General features: G+C 43.0%; 1 protein-coding gene across 2 annotated transcripts in view; it reads left to right on the forward strand.

The window, feature by feature from the left end:
• pi4kaa (phosphatidylinositol 4-kinase, catalytic, alpha a) overlaps positions 1–11,031 on the forward strand; it is a 50,141-nt gene extending 39,110 nt beyond the window's left edge. For both annotated transcript variants that reach the window (XM_061262559.1, XM_061262560.1), the window contains exons 44-55: positions 61–190; positions 289–359; positions 1,280–1,352; positions 2,207–2,277; positions 2,536–2,645; positions 2,970–3,074; positions 3,664–3,789; positions 4,396–4,516; positions 4,895–5,054; positions 5,400–5,489; positions 6,780–6,863; positions 8,258–11,031. In XM_061262559.1, coding sequence (XP_061118543.1) covers positions 61–190; positions 289–359; positions 1,280–1,352; positions 2,207–2,277; positions 2,536–2,645; positions 2,970–3,074; positions 3,664–3,789; positions 4,396–4,516; positions 4,895–5,054; positions 5,400–5,489; positions 6,780–6,863; positions 8,258–8,309 — 1,193 coding nt within the window. In that variant the 3' untranslated portion in view covers positions 8,310–11,031. The remainder of the gene's footprint in view (positions 1–60; positions 191–288; positions 360–1,279; positions 1,353–2,206; positions 2,278–2,535; positions 2,646–2,969; positions 3,075–3,663; positions 3,790–4,395; positions 4,517–4,894; positions 5,055–5,399; positions 5,490–6,779; positions 6,864–8,257) is intronic.
• Positions 11,032–21,456: the final 10,425 nt, after the last annotated feature.

Below are 21,456 nucleotides of genomic sequence, written 5' to 3' on the forward strand. Positions count from 1 at the left end.
CCCTCCCTCTCCCTCTCCCCCTCTCCCTCCCTCTCTCTCCCTCTCTCTCTCTCTCTCCAGCGGACATCGGGGAGCTCCTGGAGCAGATGGTGGTGGAGATCACCGGCTCTCTCTCCGGCCCCGCCAAGGACTTCTACCAGCGCGAGTTCGACTTCTTCAACAAGATCACCAACGTCTCCGCCATCATCAAGTACGGGCCCACGCCGCTGCCACGCACACACGCGTCTGCGTCTGAAAGAACGACGCAGAGTTGGACTGCTCTCCTCTAATCCGCGCTTTCTCTCGCAGGCCGACGCCGAAAGGAGACGAGAGGAAGAGGGCGTGCCTGAAAGCTCTGTCTGACATCCGAGTGCAGCCGGGTAAGAGCCGCTACGCACACATCGCGCTCCGTCCTCAAGAACGGTCTGCTGCTCTCCGATTGGCCCCGGTTCGGCATCGCCAGCCCCTTTTTCATAGGACGCCTCCAGTGATTGGCCAGTTTATCGCAAGTCATAAAATGTAAAGACGTGTGTCCCGCCCGGGCTAATGTCCTAAAGGTCCCAAATTTGCACACCTTTCCACCATTTTATTTTAGGTCCTGGTATCCATGAGAAGGTGTTTAAGTGGATTTATAAGTCCCAAAAACAATCTCTATCCAGTTTCCCATCTCCGTTCTCCAGTGCCTCTCGTGAGCTGTTCCAAGAACAGGATGTTTCAGTGACTGTGTCTTTAAGGCTCATTGACATCAACAAACTGATTGGCCGGCTCGCTCCAACGAGCTGAATAGCCGAGCGCTTGGATTGGTTCTGGGTACAAGGTGGGCGGTGCTGAAGCAAACAAGCGTATCACTGTGTTGTCACAACTTCAGGTCCAAACAGCTCATTTAAATGCCCAGTTTCTTCATACGCATTGTGTGGATTTATTTGGGGAGTGTGCGTTCTGATACTTTCACAGTGTTTTTATAGCGCCTACAACTCCTTTAAATTATGTATGTATGCATTTTAAACTATGCTTTTATTGTCAATACAGATGATTCAGAAAAATAATTAAAGAAAATATGATTACTAGAATTACTTTTTTTTAAACATTACTATAAAAACAAAAGGTCTGGTGAAACTTAAAAAAATGGTTTCAGAAATCTGCTGGATGAAACAAGCAAGCTTTTACAGTATTTTCTATAGTTTTTCAATTCTCTTTGTGAATTAAATTGTAGCGGTGTGTTCTAAAAGAAATAACGCCTTTTGAAGCGTATGATGTGGACTTTTTGGGGTCAGACTTTTCTGTGATCTCATTCCCACAGGCTGTTATTTACCCAGCAACCCTGAGGCCATTGTGCTGGACATCGACTACAAGTCCGGCACTCCCATGCAGAGGTAACGCTGGCCTACCGCACCGCGGTAACAGCATGTTAAAGACCGGCTGAAACCAGCAGCACTAGCTTCTGCGATGTGACTTATGCACGAGTGGAATCGATCTTTTGGGAGGGGGAGGTTGGGGGGGGTTTTGAAGGGCAGGGACCCGAGTTGACTGACGTAAAAGGGGGAGGGGGAACGTCAGATGAGGATGCACGGCATTTGATCGACAAACACGCCCACTGGTACGCGATGACTATCTCAATTCTAAATTCTAAAATCTAAATTCAAATCATTTTCCAGGAAGTAAGTGGAAAATGAAGTATTACAATTTTATATATATTTTTGGAATATATGCTTTTCGACCAAATTGAGGGGAAAGTGAATTCTGATTTCAGCTTGTCTTTAAAGGTACAATAGGTAAGATGTTTGTGCTAAAACATTGTTACAAGACCATTCTAAATCATTGTAAAAGGCTCACTGACATGTTGACTCACACTCTGTCTATTGTCCTTAAATTTGTGTTTCAAACTGTACAGTTGATGCACCGACACTGTACTAAAACATCTTATAGCTGTACCCAAATTCAAGCTCATTGGTTGAAAATTGGTTCTAAGTACCACAGCCAATGGCGTTTCAACATCAGTGTGTCCACAGAGAAGGGGTGGGATAAACAGTGTAGTAGTTTGAGGGTTTCTGTTGCTATTTACCTATTGTACCTTTAATGTAAAATCTATTAATCAATTACATTGTTACAAATTAATAAATGAACACTGGTTGTCGTGTGAATACAAAGGCATGACCGTAATGATAATTACTGTACAGTAATAAAAGGTTTAAATGTGAACTTGCTGTGTGTCTTTTGTCCACATCAGCGCTGCAAAAGCCCCCTACCTGGCCAAGTTTAGAGTCAAGCGCTGTGGAGTCAGCGAGCTGGAGAAAGAAGGTGAGTTAAATCACACCTGTACAGGTGAGTCAGCGAGCTGGAGAAAGAAGGTGAGTTAAATCACACCTTTTTTTCTTGTTTTCTTGCTCAAGAAAAGTTTGGGAGCCTCCAAACTTTGGCTTCTAGGCAATAGGTTGGAAGTTGCTTAAAGATGCCAGACTGGGTCAGGCAAAGAGCAAGGGGAGGGTAGCAGGTGAAAAATAAGTGATTGGAAAGAGCCCTGTGATGTTCAGCTCTCCGCTTCCTGTTCCTGTGCAGGGCTGAGCTGCCAGTCCGACTCCCAGGAGGAAGGGGAGGAGCCCAGTGAGGGGGCGGGGAAGGTCTGCTGGCAGGCGGCCATCTTTAAAGTGGGCGATGACTGCCGTCAGGTAAGGGCAACCAATGTTGGACCAGAAAGTTTGTGTTCATGCCATTTGCCAGGTGGCCAAATAGTGTCAATTGGTTATCTGGGTATTTTATGTTGTGTTTTTGTCACCAATGGGAGACCAGCTTTGGCTAAACACGGTGTGCTACCTAGTTTTTTTTTTTTTTTGTACTGGTTCCTGAAAGGGAACCAATGGGTAAGGGCTCTTTCAGAAAGCGAGCCAATGGGGTAAAGCCTGTTTCTGAAAGGGAGCCAATGGGGTAAAGGCTGTTTCTGAAAGGGAGCCAATGGGGTAAAGGCTGTTTCTCTCTGGTTGTTGCCCTTCCAGGACATGCTGGCCCTGCAGATCATCGGCCTGTTTAAGAACATCTTCCAGCTGGTGGGGCTGGACCTGTTCGTCTTCCCCTACAGGGTGGTGGCTACAGCACCCGGGGTGAGAGACATCTCTAACCCCAAACCGCCAAACCCTAAACCTCTCTGACCCCAAACCCCCAAACCCCCTAACCCTAAACCTCTCTGACCCCAAACCCCCAAACCCCCAAACCCTAAACCTCTCTGACCCCAAACCCCCAAACCCTAAACCTCTCTGACCCCAAACCCTAAACCTCTCTGACTCTAAACCCCCAAACCCTAAACCTCTCTGACCCCAAACCCCCTAACCCTAAACCTCTCTGACCCCAAACCCCCAAACCCTAAAACCTAACCCCAAACCTAACCCCCACCCCCCCCCGGCCGACCCTAACGCTATCCATAACCCCCCTTTCCCCCACCACTGTCCCTTTGATGAGGCATCCCTAACCCTGACCCTCTCCCCCTGCCCGGCTAACCCTAACCCTAACTCTACCACCCTGTCTGCCACCAACAATCATTCCACGGTCAAAGTCACTTCGATGACATTTCTTCCCCATTCTGATGGTTGATGTGAACATTAACTGAAGCTCCTGACCCGTATCTACATGATTGTATGCATTGCACTGCTGCCACACAATTGGCTGATTAGATGTTACCTTCCCATGATGCAGTGCGGCGTCATCGAGTGCATTCCGGACTGCAAGTCCCGGGACCAGCTGGGCAGACAGACGGATTTCGGGATGTACGACTACTTCCGTAATCAGTACGGGGACGAGTCCACACTGGCGTTCCAGAAGGTGAGCGCTCTGTCCGTGTTCCGTCACCAATCCGTCACTTTTACAGTGAGCTCCATAATGTTTGGGGCGAAGACTTTTCTTTCTTGAATGTTTGGCTTTTCACAGCCAATTAACAAGCAATAATATGGAAGAATAATTTTGTTTAGAATATTGATTAAAATGTATCATTTTAATTCATTTTTTTACTATTCCAATTCTCCCTCTCTCTCTCCCTCCCCCCTCCCTATCTCTCCCCCTTTCTTTATCACTGTCTCTCTCACTCCTCCCCTCTCTCTCTTCCCCCTTTCTCTCCCTCCCTCCCTCTCTCTCTTTCCCCCTCTCTCTATCCCTCCCTCTCCCCCTCTCTCTCCCTCTTTCCCCCTCCCTCTCTCCCCCTATCTCCCTCTCCCCTCTCTTTCTCCCCCTCTCTGTCTCTCTCTCTCCCTCCCTCCCTCTCTCTCTCCCTCTCTGTCTCTCTCTCTCTCTCCCTCCCTCCCTCTCTCCCTCCCCCTCTCTCCCTCCCTCCCTCTCTCCCTCTCCCCCTCTCCCCCTCTCTGTCTCTCTCGCTCTCCCTCCCTCCCTCCCTCTCTCTCCCTCTCTCCCTCCCCCCCTCTCTCTCTCTCTCAGGCGCGGTATAACTTCATCCGCAGCATGGCGGCCTACAGCCTGCTGCTGTTCCTGCTGCAGATTAAGGATCGGCACAACGGCAACATCATGCTGGACAGCAAGGGCCACCTGATCCACATCGGTCAGCTGCCCCACAGCCCCATAACACTTTCTATTCATTCAAATAAACTGTATTCTTAGTCTCAATATAAGTACAGGTACTAAAATACTTGTTGAGATTGACTTATGTATTTGGTTTTTGCAGTGTGTGTTTTCTATGATGCGCTCAGATTTTGGCTTTGTGTGAGTGTGTGTGTGTGTGTGTGTGTGTGCTTGTGTGCGTGCGCGCACGTGCATAGATGCGTGTGTGCATATTTTTTTGTGGTACAGATTTCGGGTTGATGTTGATGGGTGTGTGTGTATGTGTGTGTGTTTTTTTTTGTGGTACAGATTTCGGGTTGATGTTGATCTGTGTGTGTGTGTGTGTGTGTGTGTGTGTGTGTGTTTTTCTGTGGTGCAGATTTTGGGTTCATGTTTGAGAGCTCTCCGGGGGGTAATCTGGGCTGGGAACCCGACATCAAGCTGACGGACGAGATGGTGATGATCATGGGCGGGAAGATGGAGGCCACGCCCTTCAAGTGGTTCATGGAGATGTGTGTGAGAGGTTACCTGGCCGTCAGGTAAGTTCATGGAGGTGTGTGTGTGTGTGAGGTTACCTGGCCTTCCGGTGAGCTCATGGAGGTGTGTGTGTGTGAGGTTACCTGGCCTTCCGGTGAGCTCATGCAGGTGTGTGTGTGTGAGGTTACCTGGCCGTCAGGTGAGCTCATGCAGGTGTGTGTGTGAGGTTACCTGGCCGTCAGGTGAGCTCATGGAGGTGTGGGCACGGTTTAATCAGGTTTATTCAGGTTTAATCTGGTTTAATCAGGTTTAATCTGCCTTAATGTGGTTTCAATCTGGTTTAATCTGGTTTAATCTGGTTTAATCTGGTTTCTCCCTCTCCTTCACTCCCTGCCGCTGCTCCGCAGGCCCTACATGGATGCAGTGGTTTCCCTGGTAACGCTGATGCTGGACACCGGGTTGCCGTGCTTCAGAGGACAGACCATAAAGCTGCTGAAGTGAGTGGCCCTGAGTGCGATGACGTCCTGGATCCACTGCCCCCTTTATTAATCCGGGGGAAACCCCATTTCAGATTGAACTCTCTTCTACTGGGGTCCACTCCAAAGCCCGAGGTCATCGCTGCAGAGAACAATTAAGGGTTTATAATGAGTCACACCGGTCTCCCGTGCCACTTACAGTACTGTGCAGTGATGATTATACACTTAACGCAATGAAGATAAATCCGAAACCAAGTACTATTCAAGTATTTATTTCATGCACTATTGGTTCATGTAGATGAAAATAAGTTAACAGAGAGCTCCTTCCGTCGTGCCATCGTGTTTAACACTGTGACACTGCTCAAAGTTCGTGTCACCTTAAATACTGGAACAACTGACCATCAGAAGTAATTTTGCAGAATAATGTTGCTTCAAACCAGTTTAAACAAATTGTTTAGCATCAACAATCATGGAATGAGCCTTCAAACATGCATTCATGCAATGCAAAAGTTTAAAAAACTACAAATTGTGACACCTTTTAATTTTTCAAAAAAAAAAAGATGTTTTCACTGTTTCTGTTTATTAACCAAACTTGCATTATCACCCCAATATAATTGTGGGAAAAAAAATTTGTTCTCATTGCCTACAATAGTATCGTTCAATGCATTTTCACCCAAGAATATTACAGAAGGAGTGTATTAGGACCCCGTTTAGACAAACGCAGTGGTGTATAATCATCTCTGCACACTACTGTACTGCATTGTAAATAATTGCGCCAAAGAAGCTGAAGGACGAAGGATGGCAGTCTGAACTACCAGCCCCCCATTCCGCTTTCTCCTAGCTTAATGAAAGGCCAGGAAGTGTCATGAGCAGGGGTAGTTACGCAACGCTACTGCTCCTCTCTGGGAAAAGCATTCAATTTTAAGACCCTGCACATGTGGATGGTGAACAACTGTGGGATGAATTCCTTTTTTTTATTCCTTTTTTTTTTTTTTATCTGCGCTAATGCTATATGCTATATGCTAATGCCATATTTCTCCAAATGAACCTTACATTTCCTTCCAAATGTACCTAAGAATCTAGGCTATCCAACAACTTGTGTGAACCCAGTAAGGAGTCAAAAAGTAAGGATCAACAGCTCCCTGTAAGAAAGTTTCCCACGGGGACCCATTGTAAAAACATCGCTGCAGGTCTGCATGAGCAGATTAAAGCGCGGGCCAGGTTAGCCTCTGGGTTGGACCTCTCTGGTTACACACCGCGGGAGAGGATGCTAATGCTAACAGTGCTGTTGCTGTGCACCCATGTTCGCAGGCAGAGGTTTAACCCCAATGTGAGCGAGAAGGAGGCCGCAGCTTTCATCATCAAAATCATACAGAGCTGCTTCCTCAGCAGCAGGTAACGTGTGGATTTCATCATCAGAACGTGCCGCTTTTGTCATCAGAACGCGCCGCTTTCGTCATCAAAATGTGTGGCTGTCACCGTGGCCACGCTGACCAAGGGAATACTGTGGTTTTTGGAAGGCACTTTATGAATATGCTTACTACTTGTGCCATAGTAAAGCCACAATAATAACAAAATAAATGGATACCATGACAAGAAAAGAATCAACAATCCGTCATAAAAGGCCAAAATGACAAACATGAATAACCTGTCATCGTCCAAAACAGCACCTGATCACATTATGATTATAACAACATTGCCGCCGCGGGCATAAAAAGTGTAGCCTTTAATTCTAGTTTAGCCTAGCTTGTTGTGGAGACGGTTATTCGGAATGCACATTCTACGGAGGGCAACTTTACCACAGTAGTCTTCTTCTTCTTTTTTTTTTTTTACCGTGCGCAGTAACTTTTTTGATGTTGAAGAGTTTTTATTGGCTACAATACAAAAATTACGCACATGGAACACAATTTAAATTAATTTTTTTTAAAGCTACCGAGAGCCTACTTTTCTCATACATATTAAGCTCTTTCGCTTGGAATCTCGCAATGCTATCAACGGTTGTGTACATATTATCTATAAATTATACAAATGTCAGTCACCGAAGACGATTGGCTCAAAAAATAATAATAATAATAATAATAATAATAATAATAATAATAATAACTGGCCATATTTTTACGCCAGTATGTCTCTATCTATTAAACCCCATTATACAACCAGGCAATGAGTGAACGTCAGGTATGCTTCTAAAGGGTGAAGTAGAAATGAACATTACACATTAACATTTCTAGATCTCAGACTGGCCAGTAATCAAGCAGTTCAGGTCTCGGATAAAATAGAAAGTAAATAAACTGCACCCCGGTTTTGGGTACTAGGGCTTCATTTGAATTTTATACAAGAACTCTTTGGCAGGTTTTCCCAGATATGGCTAAACTACTGAAGATTCAGCAAAATGTCGGCCGATTTTAAAATAAATAAATAAAAATAATGTTTTTCGTACTTGAGATGCTGACCCATAGAGTAAGCGGAAGGTGCTGGGACTGTAGACTGCAGACTGCACTTTACCCTCTTTAAACAATACAGCTTTTTCACCTGACTACTTCCTGCTAAAAAATAATAATAATAAAAAAAGGGTCAAAGGTCAAAAGGCAGGAAATGCACACTTGGGTTTCAGGTTGTTATTCAGTCATTATTGCGATTGAGCAATTGTATCGTTATTATTATTTAACTGGTTGCATAATATTTAAACGTTTACTCGTGATTTTACAGTTGTATCATTTATATTTATTTTAATTTAAATGTATGCGTTAATGCTGAAAGATTAATTATTTTTTGTTCTTTTTCTGTAGGAGTAAGACCTATGACATGCTGCAGTACTACCAGAACCAGATTCCATACTAGGACCAGGTTACCAACACGTTCCCATCCCTCTGGTGTTTTCCCCAAATGCAAATCACTTTATATACTCTGATAAATCTGCACTTTAAAGATTTAATATTTCACAGACCTCTGTTAGCCCTAGGTCAGGCGCTCATTTATCCGAGGGCTAAGAATTCTGGGAAATTTCCCCAAACAACCCTTTATCCTTAAGCCGCGTACTGTATGTGTCTGTGGTAATTGTGGTTTAAGAGGCGTTGTTCCATTTTTCTTTCTTTTTTAACTTATTCTTCTTGCAATGTCTTTTTTTTGTTCTTTTTTTTTTATTTTAAAGTCTCTGTGTGTATTTCTGGAATGCAGGTGTCTGTATAGCGAGATGTTTTATCCTTAACTTGAAAACTTCAGGATTGGGTTTAGTCTGTGTCACCCAAGAAGCCATTTCTGTGACCCCTGTGTCAGTGTGTGTGCAGGACCCACTCTTATGCAAAGCGTTGCTCTACAAACGCCGTTTATCTTCCTGATTAAATGTACGTTTTTTCCTCGACTACCTGCTAAGATGTGTTCTGTGTTAGGCTTCGTGGGGTCTCTGCATGTAGATCACTGTAGCGTGACCTCTGATTTAATTTAAGATTCGCATTTCTATTTTTGACATGTGGTTATAGAGTACATGTTATCGTAATAAATCTAGTAGATTCTTATGAATGAAAGGTTTTAAAAATATACAGCAATTTCATGTAGTGTATCTAGGATAGGATACTGTGGACAAGAGAGAGAACAATCCAAAGTTATTATTTGCTGCAAATCGTTTGAATCCCTTTAAGTAATCTTCCATTTTTGGTTCTATTTTTTTTTTGACGATTCCTTAATTTAATTGTTGATGGTGTTAATTTTGATTTGATTGTCGATGGTTTTCCTCCATTGTGCGTGTGTGTTTGTGTGTGTTTCTGATAGCTGTAAATGCCGAAAATCAACACGCAGAGAACCGGAAGCCATGTCAACCTTCCCTGTATAAATAATGGTTCTTTATGTTAAATGAAGAGACTGGGAAGTAAGGCACAACTGAGTTCAGTTGCTGCTGGTAGACGTTTGAATGAATCTGGAGCCGAAAGCTTGAGGTGTTTGTTACTGTGAGAGGAGGGGGATCTAAGTTCAGCTCCACGGTTGAGTCACAGAATGCGTTGTTTGATTATTCGCTGTAGTCCTGATGTAGTATTACTTCCAGTGCACTTATCAGTGAAGTATGCATATCATCTTCTGTACTGGGCAGATTACGGAGTTTTTCCCCACAAGATAAGGATTGGCTTTTCCGGTCCCTGTGGAGAGTTAGTATGTCTGTGATAAAGAGTGAAGTTAATCAGTTACACTACAATACAGAGCCACCCCTTACTCTGGAAAAGTGAGTGAAATGTTTAAAAACGTAGGACGTTGGGAAGATGAGGAAAAATATGGAGGATTTGTGGTATGTCGGTGAATGTTGGGCTGAATTCATGAGAGATATGGTTATTTTATGTATGGACATTGCTGTTAATAATAATAAACACATGATTAATACATTCTTCTCCACTGAGATTTGAGGCATTTAAATGTTTATGAATAGGTGCTCTGTGAAAATTGAATCTTTCAATCTGAATGGAATGAAAATAGCTGAGTGGACTTTGATGGGAGATGTTCTTTATAAATATGCTGTTTGAATTTGCTGATTTGTTCATAAATGGCTCTTGGCTGCTAGTTCACAGTGTTTGTTAAAAAAAAAAAAAAATCTGGGATTTAAATTTTGTGGGCTGAAACCCTGTCAATGGTAACCATATTTAAGGGTGGCTTTTTAATTCATTTTTAAAAATCAAATATTGTGTGAAAGTTTACTTTGGTGAACTGCGTGGATCTGTGTGTGTGCGTGCATGTGTGAGAGAAAAGACAAATGCTAAGGGTGAGAGCAAGAGAGTAATGTGGAATTTTACCATATTAAGCAACTCCTCTACCCAGACAATATTTTAAATAAATGTCCAATAGATAAATCTTTGAATTCCGTTCAGGACATCAGGTATGTCATAGATCAATTTTCCAGTACAAAATGTGATGATTAAAAAAAAGAAAAGTCAATTGTGGCAAAAAGGAAAGCACTTTTGTTGTTTCTGTATGTTTGTATTCATCAAAATAATTCTACTCCGTCGTGCCGACTGGAATTTGGGTGAACCGGGTGCAGTGACTGGAATTTATAAGGAAGACTCGGTTTTGAGGAGACATTTATCAGACCTGCGTCAAGATGGCAAACGTTTTATTTTTTCCCGTTCGCCACGAACGTCAGCTAAACTTTTGAAAGTTGTGCGCAGCGAACAAAAACGGCTGCTGAGAGCTTGAACAAAAATGGACAATTATTTGGCTGTTATAATACACTTTAGTCAATGTAATATTTGAAATCAATCGCAGGTTACCAACGAATCAGCTAGCTGGCATTGTTAGACATAAGTTACATCCATTTGTATTAAAAAGCCGTTGGTGGCGAACTATATGGAATGTTAATTTTAATCGTTCAACGGTAGCTGGCTAACTGTTTACTGCAAACATAGTTCACCGTGAACGGAAGTCTGATGGAACTGAACTGAAAATAGATTGATCATAATTCCGACGATGGCATCAACGGTTTCCACCAAATTACAGAAGGTGTTTTTAACTTTCTTTTCGAATCTTTCTGGGACCAGTGTCACTGATATTACTGTCACCAAGACTCAATAAAATAAGTAACATTGATCTCTGAGTGAATACTGTTTTATTCCAATCGCACCTGTGACATTGAAAGCCTTCATTCTGCAGGCAAGGATGAAAGTACGTATGTGCTCACGTTTGTGTCCCTCGACAACCATCAACACCTCAGTTTACCAACATTTGTAGAGAAAACAGTTATTTGTAATGCCTGGTTATTACCATTTAAGATGCCAATTCTCCCCCAAACCATCAGTTAGTTAAATACATCTTCCATTGTTTGTGGTGCTATGTAATTCACAGCAGTAGTAGTAGGTTAGTGGGCTTACTGCGTGTGTATACATGTCAGTTTGTGTGTGTGTGTGTGTGTGTGTGAGTGTGTGTGTGTTTGTACTGGAATTTGGAGGAATTCTTTGGAAGAATGAATTGTCCTGCTGGAAGATCCAACGATGGCCCAGTTTCATGACCACCTGACACCAGTGGGCGACATTAGCATAAGAGTCTGGTACACGGGGGCTACGCTTTTTTTCTGCAATGACCATGCCCCTCGTCCCAAATCAACGATCCGTTCCAATGGCTTCTAGCAAACTCCAAAAAATAGTTTTGAAACTAGCCATTCGCGAAATGTCCTCTCGGTAGGAAAATGAGAGCGCGTCTCTATGGCACGGTCAGATTAGTTGCTCGCGTCACCCTGCTTCATAGATAATGAATGGAGTTGCTCGCTGTGTGAATGCCAGGGAAGACACAACTTAAGTTCTGCAATTCTTCAGCTTTCACACCATCCTGACTGCCTGGACACAGACTGCACTCGCATCCTCTTTCTGGCAGGCCCGGTCATACCTTATTTTTATACCTCATTGAAAGTCAAGGATGATTACTTAGAAGTTCCAGATGAACTTTACCAAGAAGAAAAAAAATAAGGAAAAAAATTGGACTTTGTTCATTAGACATTTCTAGGGGTGCCAATAAATGTGACACCCTTGAAAAGTATATGTCGACTTGTGTGTGTGTGTGTGTGTGTGTGTGTGTGTGTGTGTGTGTGTGTGTGTGTGTGTGTGTGTGTGTGCGTTTGTGTGCGTGCGCATGAGTGTTCAAAAACAAAAAGGTAAGCATCCATTTTGCGGCCTAATACATACTTTGAATGCAAGGGGAAAACTGTTTTCACAAGGTGTTTAAGATCTCACTCACACGTTTGCGTTCTCCTTTTTGGCAGTGTGTTGTGTGAATAATGTATTGCAGGATATATGAGATCACCCCCTCCACACACACACACACACATTCTGCATGTAATTACACCCCCCCATCTCTCTCTCACTCTCTCTCTCCCTCCCTCCCTCCCTCCCTGAGTCTGCGATTCGCTTGGTATGCAGCGTCTCACATCTCCCCCGCTCTCCGGTCATAAATTATTCATCAGCCGTTCCTCGGGCTTCAAACACGAACACACCTCCTGCGTCTGCACCAGGGAGTCCGCTTGGAAATATGAGGTGAAGCAAAAACAATATATATAAAATATATATGTATATATAAATCTAGGCTCTGGGTGTTTCAGCGCCCCAAGACTATTCCGCGTACCCAGTATGTTTAATTTACATTTTCAGAGAGAGAGAGAGAGAGAGAGAGAGCCCAAATCCCTTTAATTTGGGGGTATTTACATCCAAATCAGGTGAACGGTGTAGGAATTACAATAGTTTGTATATGTGCCTCCCACTTTTTAAGGGACCAAAAGTAATGGGACAATTGGCTGCTCAGCTGTTCCTTGGCCAGGTGTGTGTTATTCCCTCATTATCTAATTTACAAGGAGCAGATAAAAGGTCTAGAGTTCATTTCAAGTATGCTATTTGCATTTGGAATCTGTTGCTGTCAACTCTCAATATGAGATCCAAAGAGCTGTCACTATCAGTGAAGCCATCATTAGGCTGAAAAATCAAAACAAACCCATCAGAGAGATAGCAAAAACATTAGGTGTGGCCAAATCAACTGTTTGGAACACTCTTAAAAAGAAAGAACGCACCGGTGCGCTCAGCAACACCAAAAGACCCGGAAGACCACAGAAAACAACTGTGGTGGATGACAGAAGAATTATTTCCCTGGTGAAGAAAAACCCCTTCACAACAGTTGGCCAGATCAAGAACACTCTCCAGGAGGTAGGTGTATGTGTGTCAAAGTCAACAATCAAGAGAAGACTTCACCAAAGTGAATACAGAGGGTTCACCACAAGATGTAAACCATTGGTGAGCCTCAAAAACAGGAAGACCAGATTAGAGTTTGCCAAACAACATCTAAAAAAGCCTTTACAGTTCTGGAACAACATTCTATGGACAGATGAGACAAAGAACAACTTGTACCAGAATGATGGGAAGAGAAGAGTATGGAGAAGGAAAGGAACTGCTCATGATCCAAAACATACCACCTCATTTGTGAAGCATGGTGGTGGTAGTATCATGGCGTGGGCATGTATGGCTGCCAATGGAACTGGTTCCCTTGTATTTATTGATGATGTGACTGCTGACAAAAGCAGCAGGATGAATTCTGAAGTGTTTCGGGCAATATTATCTGCTCATATTCAAGGTTCCATAATTATTGCCCCCCCCTGGTTGAGGATGGATTTTGGACCATTCCTCTGCAGATCCTTCACATTCTTGGGTTTGTGCTTCTCAACTGCCCTCTGTAGTTCAGCCCACGGGTTTTTGATGGCTGAGATAAGCTTTGCAGAGGCATTTCACTGAGCCATTTTTGTGTGGATTTTCAGGTATGCTTTGGGTCACTGTCTCGCTGGAAAGTCCACCTACAGCCAAGTCTTGTGGCAGAGGCAACCAGATTGTCAGCCAAAATTGCCTGATACGTGGTGGAATCCATTATACCATTGATTTTAGCAAGTGCCCCTGGTCCCCTGAATTGAAACTGCCCCAAAACATCACTGTGGGTATGACGGGGGGTGACATTGGCTCAGGAGGTAAGAGCAGTCATCTGGCAGTTGGAGGGTTGCCGGTTTGAACCCGCCCTGGGTGTGTCGTAGTGACCCTGAGCAAGACACTTAGCCCCCAAATGCTCCTGACAAGCTGGTTGGTGCCTTGCCTGGCAGCCAATCGCCGTTGGTGTGTGAATGGGTGAATGAGAAGCAGAACGCATTGTACAGTGCTATATAAATTCCAACCATTTACGTACATCTCTGTTTCAGTGGTCTCATTTGGTCATTTAAAGAACAAAGGTGCTGTGGTCAGATGAGATGATTTATGTATTTTTTCTAAGCCAGCAGGATACCGGCCAGAATAGACTGTCTTTGTTTGTGTCTCTGTTGTTTGTGACTGATTCCATTATAAATGCCAAGACTTTCATCAGTGGGAATAATTTAAAATGAGGACTTAAATCGATACATTTCTCTTTTATTTTTATGGAATAATTTGTGATTGAAATAGATCGAATGAGCCCAATACATTTTAAATTGTCATTATTATTCAATATTCATACAGTGAAATGTGTTTGTGTATCATGCATATAAACACACACGCATCAGCACAGAGCACAACGTTACATTCACAAATACGCATGGTATAAATAGCCCTAAATGCAGGATTTAATACATTTATTAATTCGCTGTACAAGGATTCAAATGTTCACTCCGAAAACGCTGTAGTTATAGTTATACCGTTTGAGGTGGACCCAGCATCGCCGAAAGGAGTACCCCCTGAAACCGTTTCTGCGAATGTTCCAGTCTAGTGAAATTCTGGGTCAAAGTTAAACTCGAGGGCAAAGCCTGAGGCACAGGCGGACTTCTCGAAATTATTTCTTGGCATTCCTGGGATTGTTGCTGCTCTGGAATGCGAGGGAAAGTTTAGCTCCGTCCCTCACTTCCTCAGCCGCCACGGCACTCGGGTTGAGCTGATCGGTTGTGTGCTGTCGAAAGCGCATCGTTTCGTCTCGTGATTAACAAACCGTGACTTTGAATACACAAACTTGTTTTTTGGTTTTCGGTTCATTCCTGGTCTATTCATCAAAGAATGGTGATATTGTTTCCGGAAAATCAGAACGTAGAACATTACCAACTCGAGATAAACCAGGGTCCTCTGTATGTTTTTCCTTTCCACAAGAAAACATTATCGGCTCTATTTAACTTTTTTAATTGTATAAATGTTGGAATTATTATAACATAAAAAATACCTAATTGCAGCCTGCCAGTAATTGTATAGGAAAAACTTTTAATGAACTTTTTTCTGTCATAACTTGTTGTTTGTAAGCAGCACTAATACTGTGATATAAAATAAAGACATTTGTTAATTAGCTCGCTGGCTTCAGGTTATGCTGTACTTTCCTGGGCAAAACCTATACGTGCACATAATGAATAATTTCACATGGATGTTCTGGGTTGTGTACAAAAAAAACAGGGGAAACATCGTTGAGAATAGCAACTCCATATTCGGTCATGGAATACATATACAAAGAGGTGTGGTTACATAAGCGTCTGCCTTTTCAGTTATTGGTTGAACTGGCATGACATTCTCTGATTGGTTGTGTGGCTGTATTCTGCATAGTGTGTAATATTCTGTCACACACAATGGCACGATTCCTGTCCAATCGCAGTCCACCTCACCTTCCAACATAACTTTTATAGGAGTTAGAAACAGTCCCAGAATTCCACACTGCTCCTACCTCTGCTCAGTTGAAGCTGCCGATCAGTCCTGGTCTTTTCTGAAGCACTTTGCCTAATTGAGTCGACTGTTCTGCTATGAATTAATTTCTGTGTAATAAGTTTAAACAAGGTAATCACACAACGGCAGACACGTTCTCCATTTTTCACCAGAGAATTGCAGTAGTTTAATAAGGTGTTATAGTTTAGAGAATCTAGCTTAGGTCAACTTGGGGAAGACTGCTGGTTGAAACATGAAAAAAATTTCCATTATTTAGTTTGTGTATTTTCCTACCACACATGCTGTATACCTTACTGAACTGTATTGAAAAACTATGGAGGTGTGTGTGTGTGTGTGTGTGTGTGTGTGTGATGTGCGTTCTGCTTGTGTGTATGCGTGTGTTCTTTGCGTGTTGTGTGTTATGCACATGTTGTGTTGGTGCTGTGTACATTCTGCTTGTGTGTGTGTTATGTGTATGTGTGACGCGTGTGTGTGTGTGTGAGTTGGGGGATGTGGGGCGGATGCTGTCTCAGTGTTGTTCGGGGAGTGTGTGTGTGTGTGTGTGTGTGAGTCGGGGGGTGTGGGGCGGATGCTGTCTCAGTGTTGTTCAGGGAGTGTGTGTGTGTGTGTGTGTCTGTGTGTGTGAGTCGGGGGGGTGTGGGGCGGATGCTGTCTCAGTGTTGTTCGGGGAGTGCTGACATCATGTTCCGGAAACAGTCCGAGCGTGAATGCTGGTTCTGTGACTCGTCCTCCAGGACGGGGCCCGGAGGCGGGGCCAGGGTCTGCGCTCTGTCTTCCCCCATGAAGACTGGCACCGGCTCAAAATGGAGGACAGAAAGGAGTCGTTGTTGCGCCTGATGCGCGTCAGACAGTTGGGTCCATTGACAGAGGGGTTAATGAAGTGCTGACACGGTGAAGTGGTGACACTTAGGGATGCTTGTGGCCTTCCATGCTTCACTTGTGGCGATAGATAATGGGAATGATGCCGGGAGATGTTAGCTACGGACACTAGGATTTATAGCAGGCCCGAATGGTCCATATTTCTGACAAAAATGGGATTGTTCAGTGTGACATGCATACTGTATGTATCTGGTTAACTATTGCATAGCCCACTATGTGTATATGCATATGCCATGTATAATTTGTTTCGTTCTTTATCAGTTCTACTTCATTATTTTGGTGGCGGTCATGCAATGTTTTTTAGTTTCAAATTGCATGTCCGCGATTTAAACGACAAGCACGTATGTCTCATTGTGAATATAGCCTATTGGCAGATATGTACCCTACGTAACGCCTATCAAATTACGTTGCACCTATAGCCTTCTCTTTAAACGGACTAAAGAACAGAACGTACATTTGTACTGATGTACATTTGTGCTTGTGGTAGCTGAAACGTCAACCCTGTTGTTGGATTAAAACTTTCGTTTTGGATCATAATATCAAGTATGTGAGTCTTTATTCTTTAATAGTTTCTATTCATTTTCACTCTGCACCTTGAGCGAATCGCGTTGGTCTCCGTGCGTCTCGACGGACATGATACCATTTGATAAATGTAGTCTGTTACAAAGAAATCCTACATTTGACAACAAAAAAAACAGCTTTGGTGAGATTATTGCATTTTTAAAACTTAGGTCTAAAGCCGGGTGTAGAATAAAGTTTATCCCAAGTGTTTCTACACCTTGAATGCGATACTGTAAATGGTTTCCCCAGTTGGCCGCTAGAGGGCGAGTTAGAATAAGATAAGAAATACTTTGGGAGGAGCCATACGAATTGAACTAAGCAAACAACTGTTCAAAAGCGACCGTATTCCGGAAAATACATCCTAAATATTGCTGAACTATTTATTCTTTATGATTTCCATTATTTTACATTACATTACACTATTGGCATTTGGCAGACTCTCTTATCCAGAGTGACGTACAACAAAGTGCATACCCATCACCAGGAACAAGTGCGCTGAAAGACCCTAGAGGGAAGTACAGTTTCACGTGCTAAGAGTAATTTACAACCAAGCTAAGGACTAGGATCTATTTGATTAATCTGACAATGGATTATATTTATATCTAAAACAGTATTAGCTACAAATGAATGATGGTGTAACACTCACAAACACACACACACACACACACACACACACACACACACTGACACACACACAAATTCATGATAATGGACGAGATAGATTACAATTGATACGATTTCAGACCAGTTGTTACTTATCATTCACATTAGCTCACCACAAGGTTTCCAAACTTTCCAAGTTCCAATAAAACCACCCAATTTCCCATGAACGACCCCTTTAAGCCTCCTGTTTTTTTCTTTTTCCTTTTTTTGTTGTTTTTGTTTTGCTTTACCTTACATCTAAATGCCTTTGGTGTGCTGATGTATTCGTCCCTCAGTTAAATTCTACTTCTTTTATTTCCGCGGTTTGTGTGTCTGTGCTTACAATATGACAATCCAGCACACCGGCATTACAGTTTTAATATGTTCACTTACATTCAATTTCTATTTGTATAGCACTTTCACAGACGACTGTCGCGAAAACGCTTTACAGAGTAACAGAAGGGAAGAAGAATGGCAGCATTGAGCCCCCAGATGAGGTAAAAACTCCCTAATGGGGATAAAACTCCCCGGTGGAAAGAAATCTCGGGAGGAAACCGGTTGCAGGGCCATCCTCCGCTGGACAACAGGTTGAGTTAGAAAGTCCACGTGGAGGACTGCGAGTGTTGTAGTCACTGTGATTCAAAAGAATCAATATGAGTCACGCACCGCGAACTGGATTGATCCCAATCATTTCGTGTTTCGAATTGATTTAAATAATCACACAGACATTGAAAATATCACGAAATGTAATTTGAAAAAGCCTTAATTATCCGAAAAGGCAGTCCCAATAAGTCCGTTTATAATTCCGGAAACACCATCAAGTAGGTGGCGAGCGTTCAGGGTTAATAGTCTGTGACAACGCCGGCGATCATTACAGCACTAATGAAAAACATGCAAACACTTCAACCTCCCTACATGGACCTATCGATTTTTATTCTCCTCTAGTTTAGCACATGTCCGGATGTAGTGATGAGTCCGGCGATGTTTCAGACGCAGCAGTGAAGAGACGAATGTGTTTGCTTCACTGACTCGTTATGTTTATACTGCACTATTTGTGATAATGAGAATCAGTTAAATAAAAATGATCATTGATTGAGGTAATTTAGATTCAACCTTGTGTCTACAATAGCTGTGTCGATCTCATATCATGCACTGTATGTTTTATTTATTCGTTTATTAGCTCAGGAGGTAAGCGCGGTCGTCTGGCAGTCCGAAAGTTGCCGGTTCGAAAACACACTCAGGGTGCGTTGAAGTGTCCCTGAGCAAGACACACAACCCTCAGTTGCTGCCGACGAGCTGGTTGGCACCTTGTATGGCAGCCTTTTGCCATCAATGTGTCAGAATGGGTGAATGCGAGGCAGTAAACTGTATAAATGGCCAATTTACCATTCTTCCTCTTCTGTTAAGGTTGAAATTGACATTTTTGAAATTGTAGATAGATTTATTCAATTTTCGAACCCTTGGCTTCGATAAAGAACTCGGTACACAGTCCTGTTGGACTTGGGATGGCCATTGCAGGTGATCGACATGGACTACAGCGGCCAGCAGCTCTGCCTTTTAGCCATGGAGATGTATAAGACCTGGAGACAGCTTCCGCTTTGCAGCTCCATGGGTTCCTGTGGGAGCTGCTCAATGGGGCGAGACGCCAATTCATGGAGGCGGCCATGTTTGGCTGTGTCTGGCACCAGAGTACGCGCACCAGGTACCTGAGCAGGAAGGAGTGAGTTGGAGAATGAACCGGTGGCTTAATATGGGGCGACATGGCTCAGGCAGTAAGAGCAGTCGTCTGGCAATCGGAGGGTGGCTGGTTCGATCCCCTGCCCGGGCTGTGTCGAAGTGTCCCTGAGCAAGACACCTAACCCCTAAATGCTCCTGACGAGCTGGTCGGGGCCTTGCATGGCAGCCAATCGCTGTCAGTGTGTGTATGAATGGGTGAATGGGAAGCATTAATTGTACAGCACTATATAAATGCCAACTGTTTAAAATGTACTTGCTTTTTGTACTGTGTTGAATGTTAGTGTTATTGTTGGTGTCACTGTACATATATATCACTGTGTTTTCTGAGGCTGTATACCGATGAGAAGGTAAAACAGGCATAATACGCTGCAATCTCTGGTAACCACTTGACTTCGCACATTTTTGGGGGGGGGATGTCAATCCTTGGTCCCCTGCTTCACCGCTGTGTAAAAAGGATATTGATTGGAGGGGAACGAAAAATTGACAGGCATTTGATCAACACACCCGCACACACTGGTGCATGATGATGTTAAATGATGTGAAAAGGAAGTGGAAGTACTTTAGTCTACACTTTTTTTGTGTTCTTGTTTTCGAGTGAGGTTTAAGAAATCCTCACCACAGAGACCGGGGATCGTGTTTTATAAGACTGGATTATGTGTTTTTATTATCATTCAAGATAAGCACCGGTTGCTATGAATTATTCATGAACCTTCCAAAGTCATCCTACAGAAAAAAACTAAAAAACTAAAAAAAACTTGCGTACAGAGCAGAGTTTACTGTGGAGTAGCACTTCCTATACAGTTGCTACTGTAGGTGTAAGATCTTAGACAGATCTGTGGTTCTTCGTCTATCCGCCATGGCTACGCACCTGTCAAGTCTGCTTGTTTCACTTCGCAAAATTTTGTCAACAAAATGGCTCACTCGGGGAAGAGAGTGTGCTCCAGTGGAGCCCTCTTCAAGTTAAACCATGAGGGTTAAACCACAGTCCTGCATTACAGCGGGACCAGCTGATCTTTATTTTTGACTTGGAAAGCTGTTCCAGTTAGTATGGAGTTCTGTGGTTTAAACTCCAGTTCAGCGCTGTCCTGGCACAAAATGGCTGCCGTGCATCACCTAGGTGGGTGCTGCACATTGGTGGTGGTTGAAGTGTTTCCCCTTTATCACTGTAAAACACATTGGATGTGTGAAAAGCACAATATCAATGCAAGGAATTATTATTATTATTATTATTATTATTATTATTCTTATTATTATTATTATGAATAGGGTGGTACAGTATCAAAAAGTAGCCCAGACTACAGAGTTTAGAAAAATACAAGATGTGGTTGAATCAATCAAAAGTCATCAATATTAAAGTAATATTACATAGACATGAATCACCATACAGCATCAGTAATCATTGACACTGCAAACACAGTGTGATGAAAAGAAGAAAAATATTACATATTCTATCAGATCGCTTATTCTATCAGTTACAGATGGCAGGCTACAAGGAAACGCTTCGTCGGTGTGGCAGGCGTCCTGATTGGTCGGTGAAGGGTGTACACCTTATCCACACCTTCACTTAATTACAGGTTGATTACTCGTACGGCACTTGTGACACAAAGTGAATTACGTTCAATTAAGTTAGTTATGCAGTACGCCAGTTAATTAAAGAATTTTCCTTTGAAAAAAATAAATAAAACGCAAAAACGAAAGAAAACAAACAAACAAACAAACGAAAACAAATAGCGTTAAAAAATGAAAATCGTGCAAGAGTGAAGCCCTTTTTAAATCGATATGTTTGAACGAATGCAGTCATTCACATTGCGTTCCGTTCATGAAGCAGTAAAATGCAAGAAATCGACTTTTTAAATGGCCGGCTAATTTCAAGAAGCACGTTGTTGAGGTAAGTGCTGTTCTTTGCGTTATCATAGCATGCTTGTTTGCTAGGTAGGCCTTGTTGGCTAACAGATTGGGTTACACTAAGCCTCTACGTAGCGAACAATGCTTTCGCACGTTGCCTC

Source organism: Conger conger, chromosome 12, assembly GCF_963514075.1.
Source record: "Conger conger chromosome 12, fConCon1.1, whole genome shotgun sequence".
NCBI lineage: Eukaryota > Metazoa > Chordata > Actinopteri > Anguilliformes > Congridae > Conger > Conger conger.